Below are 14,268 nucleotides of genomic sequence, written 5' to 3' on the forward strand. Positions count from 1 at the left end.
AAAAAAACACAGTTTAATGCCAGGCATTACTTGGAGTCAAAGTGAGGACTAAGTGGACTGTGTCCTCTTATCGAGCCGATAAAACCAAACCACATATCAAAGCATGCCAGCTCTCCAGGCCCATAATCCACTTACTAACGGATGAGGATGATGTTATAATGGCTCCAGTGCTCCTTATGACTTACACTCCTGTCCTGCAAGTTCTGAATGAGGAGAGATGAAGCGGCCTTCTTCAGTTTGACACAACAGGCATGGTATTAGAACTGAACTATCAATCTGTCACTTAAGAGGCATTAGGACGCAAGAAGGCGGAAAGATCTCGACTATCTTACAGCTACAAGATAACAAAAGGAAGTCCCTATCTTTGAATATAATAAAACCTTATCATAGCCAAGGGGCCACTGATTGGATTCAATATCAAAACACAATATTAATGATGGAAATTGACAGTATTCATGCACTGAATCCTCTCATGCACAGGTTATTATGCTTATTCCTGAATCCAGGGTTCACGTTTTTCTCATTCAAGATATTGAATATCTTGAATTTCAAAATTACTTTCCTTTTTCTGCTAGGACTATATGTAGCATATCATGTTCTTCTCATGTGTTTTTATTGAAGCTAATTTCCATAAGTGGGTAATACATTGAGCTCTAATTCTTGTGAAAATTGCAATACTTGTGTAATGCAATTTTAAGGAACATGATTTGTCATTATGCAATATCATACAATATTCTGCAATACTATACACTATGCTGTCTGTACTCTAATGGCCCCCACATGTGATTTAAAATATTTCCCAATTATTCCTCATTAATAGCAGTTATGTTTAATCATTGTCTCTTTCATACTGAATTACCTCCTTTCAAATCTAACTTCACTTTAATGATGCACTGCCTGTCTACATGCATAATGCCCTAGATGCAGCTGGTTCCTGCATATGTATGTGCACTTTTCATATTGTGAATCTCTATCGGCACAAATGTTTTACTGCTCAAGTGACTTTCATTCCCAAAGTTTCACTGCACGAATCCAAAACTCATTTTTTCGCTTGTTCAGACGTGACTAATTCATTTGGTAGCGGTGAATGAGAGGTGGCAAATCGCAGCGTATCAACAAATACTGTGAAAATTAGAAATATACGGTAGAATGCAAGGAAAATAATGGCTTAGGTGTTCTGCACAAAACCTTCGAATATTCAATTACGATTAGTCGGGGAATCGGGATGATTATTGACTCTTCTGGTTCAGATGCCTTGTCCTGAGGAGCAGAATGTCATGCAATCTAATCAGACTTTAAATACATTTCACTCACTGGAAAAACACATAACTTACACTACTTTACCATCTTTTTTTCAATCTTCAAATCTCAAATAAAAAAAGGAGAAATGTATTTTCTTTTATAGGACCCCTACCCTGCAGAACTAGGACTAGTTTATTTCGCTTTCTAAGATGCAATTGAATTATAAAATATGAGCAAGGCTGATGCTTTCAATCTCAACATTTATGAATTTAATAAAAGTTGCAGCACAAACATGTCCCTTTATTTCTCAGTGGTGTGTGCAGCCATGAAGAAAATTATTACCAAGCAGGTATGGCAGCAGCTTGAACATGAATGAAAGTACAAGTAACATTGGCACTGACACACCCGCCACAGCTGCCTCTGCATTTTGTGTTTTTATTATTTCATTTTTCTCCAGCCCTTTCAGTCAGGCTTGTCTGTAAAGGAAATTAAATTGAGGCTAAAAGTCCATGGTTCTTTTTTAGTCTGGGTGATGGCAGTGTGGTGGCCTGTACATTTGCAAAGGGACAATAAATCAGCCAAGCGGCATGTAACATTACAGCCCCTGTGCAAGTCTGATTTATTAAAAGCATGCCGTCGCCTTTATAAGACACTGGCCTTCTCGCTAAAATCCCAACACGGAGCGGAAATTATTTGATGCTGATGCCATATCGTGTCTGACTGGCTTCTCCTGTGCGCTCACTGAGACTCAGCTTGAGGCACAAAACAGACACAAGAGTGAAAAGAAAAAGGATTAAAAATTAAAGAAAACACAAACATACTGGCAGTTTAGTCCTGCGACTTCCTGGTTATCCAACCCTGCTCTATCCACAACATTTAACAATTAGGATGACAGCATAACTGTTGTTATTTTCAAGTAGACTGTCTAATATCTGTTCCAGGTTGCTGCAGGTAAAAGAAAGGTGCTGTCAGAGCAGAGGTAACCTTTAGTTTGCTCAATTAACAGGGAAGCTCCCATACATCATCCTGTGAAAGAAAAGGAAACAGGAGTAAAAAACAGCTGTAAGCAGTCCAGTCACTTAGAGTTATGTTTCCAGCCAACAAACATTAAACTATGTTTTATATCCACCCTTGTTGATGCTCTAATGTAAACCAACTCGCAAGCTGCTGTAATGGCCATTGAAAGCTTTTGTGGTCCTGCTCAGGTCCACGACAAGCAAGCTCCATTTTAATAATTGAGCCCATTGGAATCTATTTTGGCCAGAAGGAGAAAAGAGTCAACGAATGAGAGCTTTGCATGTGCATTTAAAAATACTGACCCACGTAGCTCACCTAAAGCCTGCTCCCTCTTACTTTTTGCCATTCACTGTGATGTGGATCAGATATTTTGGTGAGCTCGGCCTGTCATGATTGCTTCCTGTTTTCAAACGTTTCATTTGTGACCCCTGTTGTTGAGGTGCCAAATAACATGTAACTCATGATGTCCTATCCTCCTTTTTGCTGCTATTGCCTGACTCTTTTGGACATGTTGGACCTCATTGCAGAATGAATAATCTATTCAGTACATTTCACATACTATGATAGAAACACATTTTATCCACAAATGCTAATTGTCTAAGGCTACATCCATATTAATACATTTTGCTTTAAAATGGTGTTTGAAGTCCACTTGAGTATTTTAGCTCCATATCGGTGAACAGTCTAAACTAAGATGATGGATTTCCTGTCTTGGACTGACACACAGGAACTGTTACTGACAGTGAGAGCATATGATTGACTAATAAAATGTTAATAATATTTAATCCCCGCTGCTCTCTTGTGATTTGTATATAATTGTATATAATGTTCTTACTATTATGTACTGTTGATGTTTTCCCTTTAAAGGTACAGAAGGTGTGTAGAATTTTGTGATATCTATTGTTGAAATGTCATGTTGCAGCTGAACACCCCTCACCTCACCCTCTCCTCCCAAACATGAAAAAGAACCTGTGGTAGCTTCAGTTGTCATAAAAACTCAGAAGGTGTTTAGTTTGTCCAGTCTGGACTAATGTAAAAAACATGGCAGCCTCTGTAGAGAGGGTCCCCTCAATGTCAATATAAAGTATTTAAATATAAAGGATCTTTTCTGGGGTAAAGAAAACTACAATTCATACAATTTAGATGAAACGAACTAGTGAAAACATCATGAGGATTATTCTACATTAGATTTCTGCCAATAGTTCCCTCTCACCTAAATCTTACACACTGGACCTTTAAAAAGATTGCTTGATAAATGGTTTGTGTAATACATGAATCTTGTATATTCTTTATACTTTTAAAATTGAAAAATAAATGGCATCAGAAATGATGATCTTGAATGCAATCAATAGAGCAATAAAAGTTATAAGTCAATTTGTGGATGTTAAATCTAACTTCTCTTTCACCAGGTAAGACTGACCCTAAATGCTCACACAGCTTCGGTGTCAGTTGAAGATTACACATTCCTTGTGTAATTGGATCCATTGCTGGTATGAGTGCAGTTTTTAAAGAAAGAAAACATTTTTCTATTGAAACAGGGATCTTCATTTTGTTGTTTTGTTTTTGTTGAAAAACCAACCCGCGGTGCTGTGTTGTCAGGATCAGAGATTCAGCAGCACAACAAACAGGCGAGGCGTTTGGGCTGTGTGCCTTCCTCTCAGCCCATAGGGAAGCTATGGATTGGTGTGTCTCGCTCGGCAGGCTTTTCAAAAACACGCCATGCTGTGATGCTCAGACAGCAGCTCCGGAGGCTGGGACTGAGCCGAGGCTACAGCTTTACAAGTGGTCAGGGCCGCATTGATTTAAGATTTATACAACCAAACCTATCAATGCAGGTTTTAGACGGGTCAACATATGAATGTCAATATACCACAAACAGAGATGTGTCCAGTTGACCATCTCCTCCAATAGACAGAGGCTATTGTGTGTGTGTGTGTGTGTGTGTGTGTGTGTGTGTGTGTGTGTGTGTGTGTGTGTGTGTGTGTTGTGCGTGTGTGCTTGCAAGAGAGAGCAAGAAAGACAGTCATGATTTAAAAAAGAGAATTATCAATTTTTAGTCTTCAAAGGGCTTTAATGGGACCATGTGGAGAAAGATGTCAAAATATCCTGAACAGATTTTGGATTAAATCTTTTTATATGGTATTTCCAGTTGTATTTGATAGCATATAGTTTGGATGTTAGTTGCAATATTGATGTATGAAAGAAAGTAACTAGTACAATCTTTCTCTCAAAATAAAGTAAGGTATTTAATTTTTTCTACATGGGTTTTTGTAACACACGGCTTTGAAATAGCCTCGCAAGGGAGATACTGACAGACAATATAAGTGAAGGATTAACTAAAGAAAAATGCTCAATTTTTCTTAGAGGATTTGCACCACTGGGACTTTGTGTACGTCCTCAAGTGATCAAAATAAATCTTGTTATACTGTTTTATCAAGACAAACGTTACTTTAAAGTTGTTTAAAGGGACGTGAAGTGTTTACCACAATCACAGAAGTAGTGCTCTGAGACAAATGAATCTGGGAGCTGTCGTTTAATTAAATAAAGACCATTGGTGTATTTCCTTTTTTATTTAAAAACCTGCACATTTTCAAATATTTGTAAGGCCCAAAGAGAACAGAAAACCCTGTTTGTTTGCAATTGTGCAAAATGAGGCACACCTCCTCATCCTATAGTGTGAATGCTGTTTCAAAACGTTTCTACACTGCAAGGACAATGTAGCATCAAATGTAACTTGTTATCTGTTTCAAAATGTGTTTTTTGTTCTAAATCATACTGTGCGTATCTATAAATGTATTAAGTAATAACCCCAACACCACAACCCTCCTCCTGGAGTCCACTGCCCCACCTCTGTCAGATTGTTCCTACAGTGTTCCTCTCTCTACTTATCCAAATCCCCTTTTCACAATTTTTAAGGTCAAATGTAAAGAATAACTTGAGCATCTCCGCAGAAAGAAAATATGATTTTGACAAAATAACGTCTGAACACTATAAAATGGGATCAGGAACAATGGTGTGAGAAACTTCACCATTCATGTAATTCACAAACCCAAATAAGTGGAATCATTGTGTATTGTTTCTATTCAACCCCCAGTACTGAATGTCTGCCAGCACAAAGCAGACTAAAACAAAGGAGCTGCCTGGCGGTATCTGCTTCTGTTAACATCCAACACCATACGGCTCTCCCAGACTCGACTGCTCCTCACCTTTCCGGTTGAGTGGGCACAGGGAGGGGCTACTTTCACACTACTGATCCACAACAAACCAAATCTGGTCATCTTGGCCAATATGTACATCATTCAGCCAAATACAGAGTGACAGAAGTGATGTGGTCAAAACCTGGAACTATTTTGGATTTTGCGCTTTTTTTTGCATCATCAATGTAAACAATATTTATTGGATTGTTTATTAGAATTATTATTGTTTTTCATACATTTGAGTTGGATGATCCAGTGTGTAAGATTTAGGTGAAAGGGAACTATTGTGAGAAATTTAATGTAGAATAATCCTCATGATGTTTTCACAAGTTTGCTTCTTCTAAATTGCATGAATTGTAGTTTACTTTACCCCAGAAAAGGCCCTTTATATTTAAATACTTTATATTTAAATACTTTATATTTACATCAAGGGGACCCTCTCTGCGGAGGCCGCCATGTTTTTTACATTAGTCCAGACTGGACAAACTAAACACCTTTTGAGTTTTTATGACAACTGAAGCTACCACAGGTTCTTTTCCATGTTTGGAAGGGGAGGATGAGGTGAGGGGTGTTCAGCTGCAACATGCAACTTCACTAGATATCACAAAATTCTACACACTGTACCTTGAACTGTGACGTTGGGTCAAATTAAAAAAAATGTACTCAATGATCTCTGGGGAAAGAAGGAATGCAGCTTGAAGAGGGAAACATAAAATCCTAAGCCATGTCTGAAAACTAGATCACTCTTTAATATCATGTAATTGACTGGGGTTGGTGTTAAAGTCCCTGTACTGCATGTGATGACTGATCCATTGAAGCCCTGCAGCAAAACAGCAACTGATGAAAATTGGTGAAATTAAAAAGGTGAAAACAATGACACACTGGAGCTTTAGACTCGGAACAAACCAATCAGGCCACTTAATATGTGAAACTCTCTTAACTACACAGTGGTTTTATTTGTCTTACATTGCCGTGTTGGGATTTACTTTTAGTTTAGTGGCCTTTGGGGCTCAAGCTGAAGTTTGAACTGTCAGTGTCTCACCTGGTGTCGGTACAGACATACACAAGGTTAGTCATCTATTATGGATGTCCAGTGGAGGACACTACTGTCACCTTGTTGAATGTGAAAGTGTGGGGAGGAACCTTTACCTAGAACAGTGCACATCAAAAAGTGGACGATAACAGTTTAAAATGTCTCAGCGAATAGATGGATATCATCTTCCATCAAAAACTGAGCAGAATATCTAAGTTCTTGGGTCAGATTACATGTTGGCTTTTCCTAGAGACAAAAAAATCCCTTTTCTGGCTTCAGACCCCAGTTTTGGTGCAGTTCACTGAACCTGATTTCCCTGTAGGTTCAGGCCCATGATAAGTCTGGCTTGTCTTCAAGCCTAAAAATACTGCAGTCCCAACTCATCCATTAGGCATAAACTGACTTGTGGGGAGCACTGTGGCCAGGCAACGAACTGCGGCAGATTAGATGTTCTGCTTCCTGGCCTATGGTCAACATGTGCAGACCTGGGGACAGTTCAATTTGTGGGTTTGATAAAAAGAGGGCTGCAGCGCTGAACAAGAAAACTCTTAACACAAATTTCAAAAGCAAACAAGGACGTCCTAATAACACTTACTGGCTGTACACTTACTTCTGTGAACAGAATGTAAATATAGTGGATTTTGAGGTAAAACAATTCATCAGATTATCAATAAATTAGTCAATTGTCAACAGAAAATGAAATGCCAACTTTCTTGTTCTTGTTCTTCGCTTGGTTCATTGGTGGGTGGCAACCAATCCATCATATGAGTGATTCAATATCATACTTCTTCTTCTTGCTCCACTGATTCCTCCATTTGGCAGTGATCACATAATCCTGTTGGATGTCTGTTTATTAAGTGTATTATGAGTCTAGTACGTCCTATACTCTACCTAGTCAAGAAGTTATCCTCTTTGATCCTTTTTATTGTCCTCACTGTGCTCATTTCCTGCTGTACTGCATAAAGGTGTCTACCTTGTGAGTTGCATCCCATTCTCTTCTTTGTTCGGTCTATTGGTGGGTGGCAACCAACAGCAAGGTGCATTACCTCCATCTACTGTCTTATTTTTCCTCCCCCAATTTATTCGGCCACTTTTGAGTTTTTATGACAATTGACGGCTCCCACAGGTTCTCTGTCATGTTTGGAAGGGGAAGGAGAAGTGAGGGGTATTCAGCTGCAACATGCAACTTCACCACTAGATGGCACTACATTTTACACACTGAATCTTTAAAGCCCACTCACACAGTTTTTGGAAGATTCTGACATTCACCATTGTTTTTTTATCTGAGATTTATGCTTATGTAAGAACATAATCTAGGCATACTAAAGAGCACTCTTACACACACTTGACAAAAGAAATGCTTGTGTAAAACAAAACATAAATATTACATAATTTGTGCTATTCCTGAAAAAGGTTTGTGGGATGATGTGTCATTGTTGTCGCTCACTGTTGTAACAATGGTGCCAATGGTGCAGTTACTTTGAGCAGAATTTTATTATGTTTAATAGATATAATTGTCAAAGCCAAAGTTGAACCAAAGACAGATTTGTAATGTTCCTACATAATGTCCCTCACTGCTGTTAATGACATAGGCATATACAGATTATATGCTTTTATACCATTACTGTTTCCAAAGATTTTAATGAGATCTAAAACAATTAAGACATCCAAAAGTGTATACCACTGCTTCTTTATCCACACTTTGACCTGTGCTGACGGCTTCTGCCCTGCAGCCTCCTGTGATACACAAAGGAAAGAGGTCCAGTGACAGGTGTTGGCTCAGTCTAAAAAAAACCTGTAACACAGCCTTCACGGGACCCCTTTTTGTATCCACAAGGAGCTGAATAAGTGACATGGCTTTGGATTTATAGGTCAGGGCCTCCAGCAGGGTGGCAAGCTGCAGCAGGGCCTGGTGATCACAGTGGCAACACTGCTTCCATCTGTTGTCACGGTCTGCTTATATCTGCATGCTAATCCCTCTGTACCAACACCTTAATGAAAATAGCCTGGTGGCAGGGCTGCTGCCACAGCTCTTTCAGGATGAGGAATTAGCAGAGCAGCGAGCACAAAGACCCGAACCTGAAGTTGATGGGATGTGAAATGCAGATAGAGCAGGAAGGAAAAAAGGGAGATTAGAGGAAAATCAAAGAGGTAAGAAGCTGAACCGCCACACTGGCTACCTTGTTTCCACATAGAAATGTTGTCACCGATTGAACCTGCATGTCCCGTAGATCGCATTGAAGTTTGCTAATTCATGCAAAACATGCAGGGGATAGTCAAGGTCAGGTATTTGTTATTTTTACAAGGTCTAAAGGTCGTTGGCATTCAGCGGGCATCGATGTGCGCCTCCCTGCCTCCGTTCAGCAGATGTAGCTGCAGGCAAAAGTCTGGAGCTGACTAATCATTTGTGTATGCAGCTATAATATGCTTTCAATGTCTGAAAATACATATCATCCATCAAAGCACGATTGTAATGTCTTTGGGCTGGAAAAGGGCACAGGGAGTAGGTGTGGCATATCTAAGATCTAATAAATATACATTTCCTCAGGCAAGAGGAGGAAGCTGTGAGATCTAAGGATTCATTTCCCACTCTGCCGACATAGCAGATAAGGTTTGATACAGTGCAGGCATGCAAAAAATATACATGCTGAAACGGAAATATCAAACTTTATAAATATATCATATTCCACACAGACGTACAACATGTTTTTACTGCTTATAGACTGCAGTTTCTGGATGGCCTAAAAAAAGGAAGAATCTCCATCTATTTTTATGTAAGTACTGTGTAACATATACAAATACTTCATTTTGCACATGTCCATACCCTGTCATACAGGGTGCAGGACATGTAATATAAAGGGAAACAAAACAAGAGGGCGGGATGTGTTATATCAAAGACGATATCCCTGAGGTTGTTTATAATTTCATGTATTCATTGAATTGAATTTATTTGTTAATGAAATGGTAATGCAGTCAACCTTTGCTTTTTGATTTATACGATTTTCAGGAATTACCTTTTTTCTTTTGTGAGTTATGTCAAGAGAAAATTGAATTTTACTTCAGAACAGTTTTAACAGAAGCAGGAATTGTTACCATGACGGAGATGTGCAGGATGCGGAGCTCCTCCTTGGCAGAGTCATTGGCGGGGTCTTCTGTTGGTTCTGGGAGGTTCAGGCTGCCGTCCTGGTGGTGGATGTGGAAGAGCAGAGTGCCATTCTCCAGCCACTGCTGCCTCCAGCGTACCAGAGGGATGTCTTCTGAGTTCCCAGAGATTTCTGCAAGTAAATACAGAGGGGACTGAATGAGAAGCTTTGCAGTTTCAATGCACATTTCCTAGCAACCGTTGCCAACATCACAACAAAAACCCACTGGGACAGAGAAATGTATTGAATCAGAGACATGTCATGGTGTGGGTTCAATAACTAATAGCCGGATAATGAATGCGATGTGTCAATGTTAATTAGTTTCATCCAGTTTCAAACTGTTTTGATGAGACAGGGGAATGTACACCAGATGAAATGTCTCAACTATAGGATGAATTTTCATGACCATCAGAACAGATATGCATTATTTCCAGAATGATTATTCCTAAACCTCTTGCTTTGTATGTACAGCGTACCTCATAAGGTAAAATAACTGTCTTCAACACAAATACCTGCACAACTACTAGTTTTCCCACCAGCCTCAGGTGTACTTTCTGTGTAGTGATAATTAGCAAACATTAGCATGCTAACGCGGTTTGGGAGAACAAAAAAAGTGAAGAAATGATTAAACTCGAATGATAAAGATGAGTAAACTGGGATTTTCTGGAAGCAGTGGAACAGAAGAAACACTGCGCTTTGTGTCACACCTCAGTTCCTCAGACAATACATTCCACTCCGAGCTGTTTGAAGTATTAGGGATGCCAAAACACACACACCCAGGGCAGGAATGGAACAGATTATAAATGCATGACGGAGCTTTATGGGTGATTTTGCATTATGTAAGTGTGAAGAGTCGCAAAGATGCATCAGGCTCATAAGTCATGAGAAGTAGGAGTGCTGAGTGGAAGACAAATGAAAATAGATCACGGGAAGTCCGACCAGGACTCTGCACTGAATCCTTCAGCCATCTCTACCGTCAAACTGCTGCTGAACATAAAAATTCTTAATGTACTTGAGCAGGTTTATGGATTTTATATCATTTTCACAGATGATGTGCAGTTATGTTATAACAATGATACAGTGATTTGCAGGTAAAGAAAAGTGTAGAATTCTATGTACAAATGACTAATTGACAATTGACAATTGACACTGAACCAATTGCCAAATTCTATTTACATTCAATTGTTTCATCTGTTTTAGATATCAAACATTTCATGGATGCATAAAGCTTCTTACTTTTTTCACTCACTCTCCACAAACATCTAATTTCTTATCTGGGAATATCCCTTTAAAAAAAAAAAAGGAATTAAGAGCAATTTCAATGCACAATTTTGCAGAATGAGAATGTTATGAAGGTGTATTAGGTTGTAGAGGAGCTGGCAAACACTAAACACTAAAGTTTACAGGAAAATTTACAAGATAAAAGTGACAAACTAATTAAGGAGAAATTTGTTTTTTGTTTGCCAAGAAACCTGCTACAGTGGACGACAAAAATGAGTGGGTTACATTTCGCAATTTGATTTAGCAATGAGAAAATGCTTCATTATAGCCCAGACTCTGTTGGGTGTATGGATAAAACTAATTTCAATGCAGAACACAAGTGATAAAGTGAAGTTATACTGGGGAAATGAGGCTTTAGGTAGATGAAAGCTGAGGGTTAAGAGAGAATGGTATTTCGAAAGTCAGAGCTTAGCTGGACCTGCATGGCTGCGAGCAGGGTTGGATGACTGGAAGACTGGATGAAAGAAGTATGATGAAGTGCACTGTTTATTGGGCACGACAGAGAGAAAGACAACCACACAGAAAGGCAAACCCAAGTCATGGGTGACAGACAGACAGGTGGTCCGGAAGCTCAAATGTGTGACTTAAATTCAAGATCTTTTTTTTTTTTGTAATGATGACCTTAATGAAATCCTCCCTTTTTAATCTGTACAATGTTGTGTAACATAGCTTTCTACGCTAATACATATCTCTATATAACCCAGTTCACATTTATCAAAATGATTATTTCTACTTAGACATAGAATGAGACATAAACGTATAGTGTGGAGAGGGGAAACCTCAAATTATCATTCAAAGCTCATTCAGGAGCATCACATTCAAGAGGTTAACAAATAGTTTTCTTTTAAATGTTTCTGTCTCAAGAAGAGTACTAAGTCTACAGTCTATATGTCTTCAAGTTATGTGCATGCATGCAAAAGCAATTCAGCAGAGAAAAACTGTGAGAAAATGAACAAGGGATGGCAGACATAAAACTAAAGTGATCAATACACAATTCACACCTATAAAGCATTTAAGTGCTATAACTTCCTACATTATTGTCTCATAAAACAAGTATATTCTCTCTAGAATATTTTGGGTAATCACTAATCAGCCTATTTGCATTCTGTAAACACTTTTTTTATAGTTCCCATTGTTGTTAGCAGGGGCCATTAATCCCTTCCAAAATTCTAATTAGGCATTTGCACATCGCATCCTGTTTAATGCTGCCATTTAAAGTATGGTGCACAGTGTACAATCTTATACTGTTTATGGATTACTTTGAACACTGCCCCTGCGAAAGACCATTACACTAATTGCTAGCATGACCCTGTGCAGTACACAAATCTGTTGCCCAAATATATCACGCTAGATCTACAAGCCATTAAATAATATAAAGCTCATTTTACACACAGATGTCACAATGAACCAAACAGAGAAAGATAAGCACAAAGCAGAGCAGAAAGGGATGGCGGGGGTGCACTGAAGGGACACAGTCCATTAGCGAATATTACATAATTGATCAAAGTCGATACGACTCTGCTGTATGTAGTGGTTTATCCGTGTTGCAGTGCAGCACGGCACAGCGTCGGTTGGAGGGGGTAAATAATAATGAGGTTTAGACCTGATCAAAGGAAAAGCCTAGAACTGAGTGACATGAGCACTTCGCTGAGGCTTTGAGGAGATGAGAATTAGGACGGAGAGCACAGCCTGGGAGAGGCCAACGAGCAGTGCAGAGGTGAAGCACTAACGCTCTTCACTTCCTTCCATCGCGCAAAACAAAACCTACTTATCACTGTAAGCCTTGAAAACACACATCAATCCCATGCTGCATTGGACCATTACACTGATTGCTCCTTGTGATGTAGCTTCTAGCAAGTTTTTCCTGCTGATTGCAAGCTTTAACACAACGTGTTCAAACTTTCAGGAACATGCATCACATTGCAGCACATTGGCACCAGTTTAATGTGGCACTCAAGTGATTCAGGGCTCTAAGTCCTTGTTCTGCTTTGTCTGCGTCATCTGTGCCTGTGATTCACAACCGTATAGGATAATGAAGGATCAAAAATCAAACCCTTGCAGTTAGTATACCATCGTATTGGGCTAGTTAATGAGGAGGAGTCAATTTTACACATTAATTGCATATTAAACAGTAAAAGTGCTGATCAGTAGAGAAAAGCATGTTATATGGCATGAGAAACGTGATGATGTCATTAGACTTAGCTTTGAAACACTTAATAACACAAAGGTCGAAACTAAAACAGAAGTCTGTCCTGAGCTGCTTTCAGAAAAGCACTGAACTCCAGATGATCTCCTAACATTATCCGCAGGGTTGGTCTGAAGAACACAAATGTCTGAGAACACAGCAGTAGGTTATTGGGAGGATGTTGATGAGACTTCTAACACGTTATGGATGGATTTATTAAAAACTAAACTACAGGAATGCAACCATCTCAGGATGAAAAAGAGGAGCCACACACAAAGATGAGATTCTAAAGTGTCTGGTTATTTGTGTTGTAAGTCAAAAAATATGTGATTTCTGCAGTAGGATGTATGTCCTGCCTCCTACATGCTGAACCATCGCTCATCTGAATGCTCTGGAGACTTTTGTGTTGTTGTGAATGCGTCTGACTGAAAAATCTCATGCTGGGTTTGTCATATGTAACAGAGAAACCCGAAGGTCCAGGACAATTCCCAGTGTTCATGTCACAAATGTGGTGCAAATTCCAATTCTGTAGCAACAAAGCATCAAACCAAAAGAAGTTCAATGTCAGTTGTGATTGCAAGAGCACAATAGTCTCATCCAAACAATACGAGATTCAAGATTGAAGGGGATTCATTGTCACTCCAAAACATGAGGTACATGAGGGGGAGCAGAACTAAGTACTGAGGTCCCAGTAAGCAGCAGTGAAATAACACTAGAATAAAAACTAAGCAGAAGTACCAAATAAATACAATGAATACACTGTCATAACTTTGAACACAATTATACTCTTGCAGCCAGCACACTTCTTTGTTGAAAAACTATGTCTATTGTGGTACTGGAAATGTGGAAGTCATTAAATTGCGGCTCATTAGAGAGATGCAAGCCTTGGGCAGATGTGATGGACAGGCAACCACCAGTTAGCTCTCTGTTACTGCTTCAACCACCTCTGTGGGAGGAGCTGCGAACCCTGAAAGGAATGGTGCAGACCATTCAACAGTCAACGTGATGATTATGGCTCATTCATTTGAGTAATGAAGGGAAAATGTTTTTTCAGGGGAATCACAAAGCATGTACTGAAATATGAAGATATGTGGATGAGCATTGAGAGCTATTGCTTTTGTGGGGAAAAATGAGGGGCACAAAGATTTTTTCAAACTGTTGTGAGGCGGA

At 39.2% G+C, this 14,268-nt stretch overlaps 1 protein-coding gene across 12 annotated transcripts in view; it reads right to left on the reverse strand.

Annotated features, from left to right (window-relative positions):
• Nucleotides 1-14,268, reverse strand: part of astn1 (astrotactin 1) — a 389,228-nt gene that overhangs the window by 302,427 nt on the left and 72,533 nt on the right. For all 12 annotated transcript variants that reach the window (XM_069511745.1, XM_069511741.1, XM_069511748.1 and 9 more), the window contains exon 2: nt 9,583-9,764. In XM_069511745.1, the coding sequence (XP_069367846.1) occupies nt 9,583-9,764 (182 nt within the window). The remainder of the gene's footprint in view (nt 1-9,582; nt 9,765-14,268) is intronic.

Source organism: Paralichthys olivaceus, chromosome 16 (assembly GCF_024713975.1).
Source record: "Paralichthys olivaceus isolate ysfri-2021 chromosome 16, ASM2471397v2, whole genome shotgun sequence".
Classification (NCBI taxonomy): domain Eukaryota; kingdom Metazoa; phylum Chordata; class Actinopteri; order Pleuronectiformes; family Paralichthyidae; genus Paralichthys; species Paralichthys olivaceus.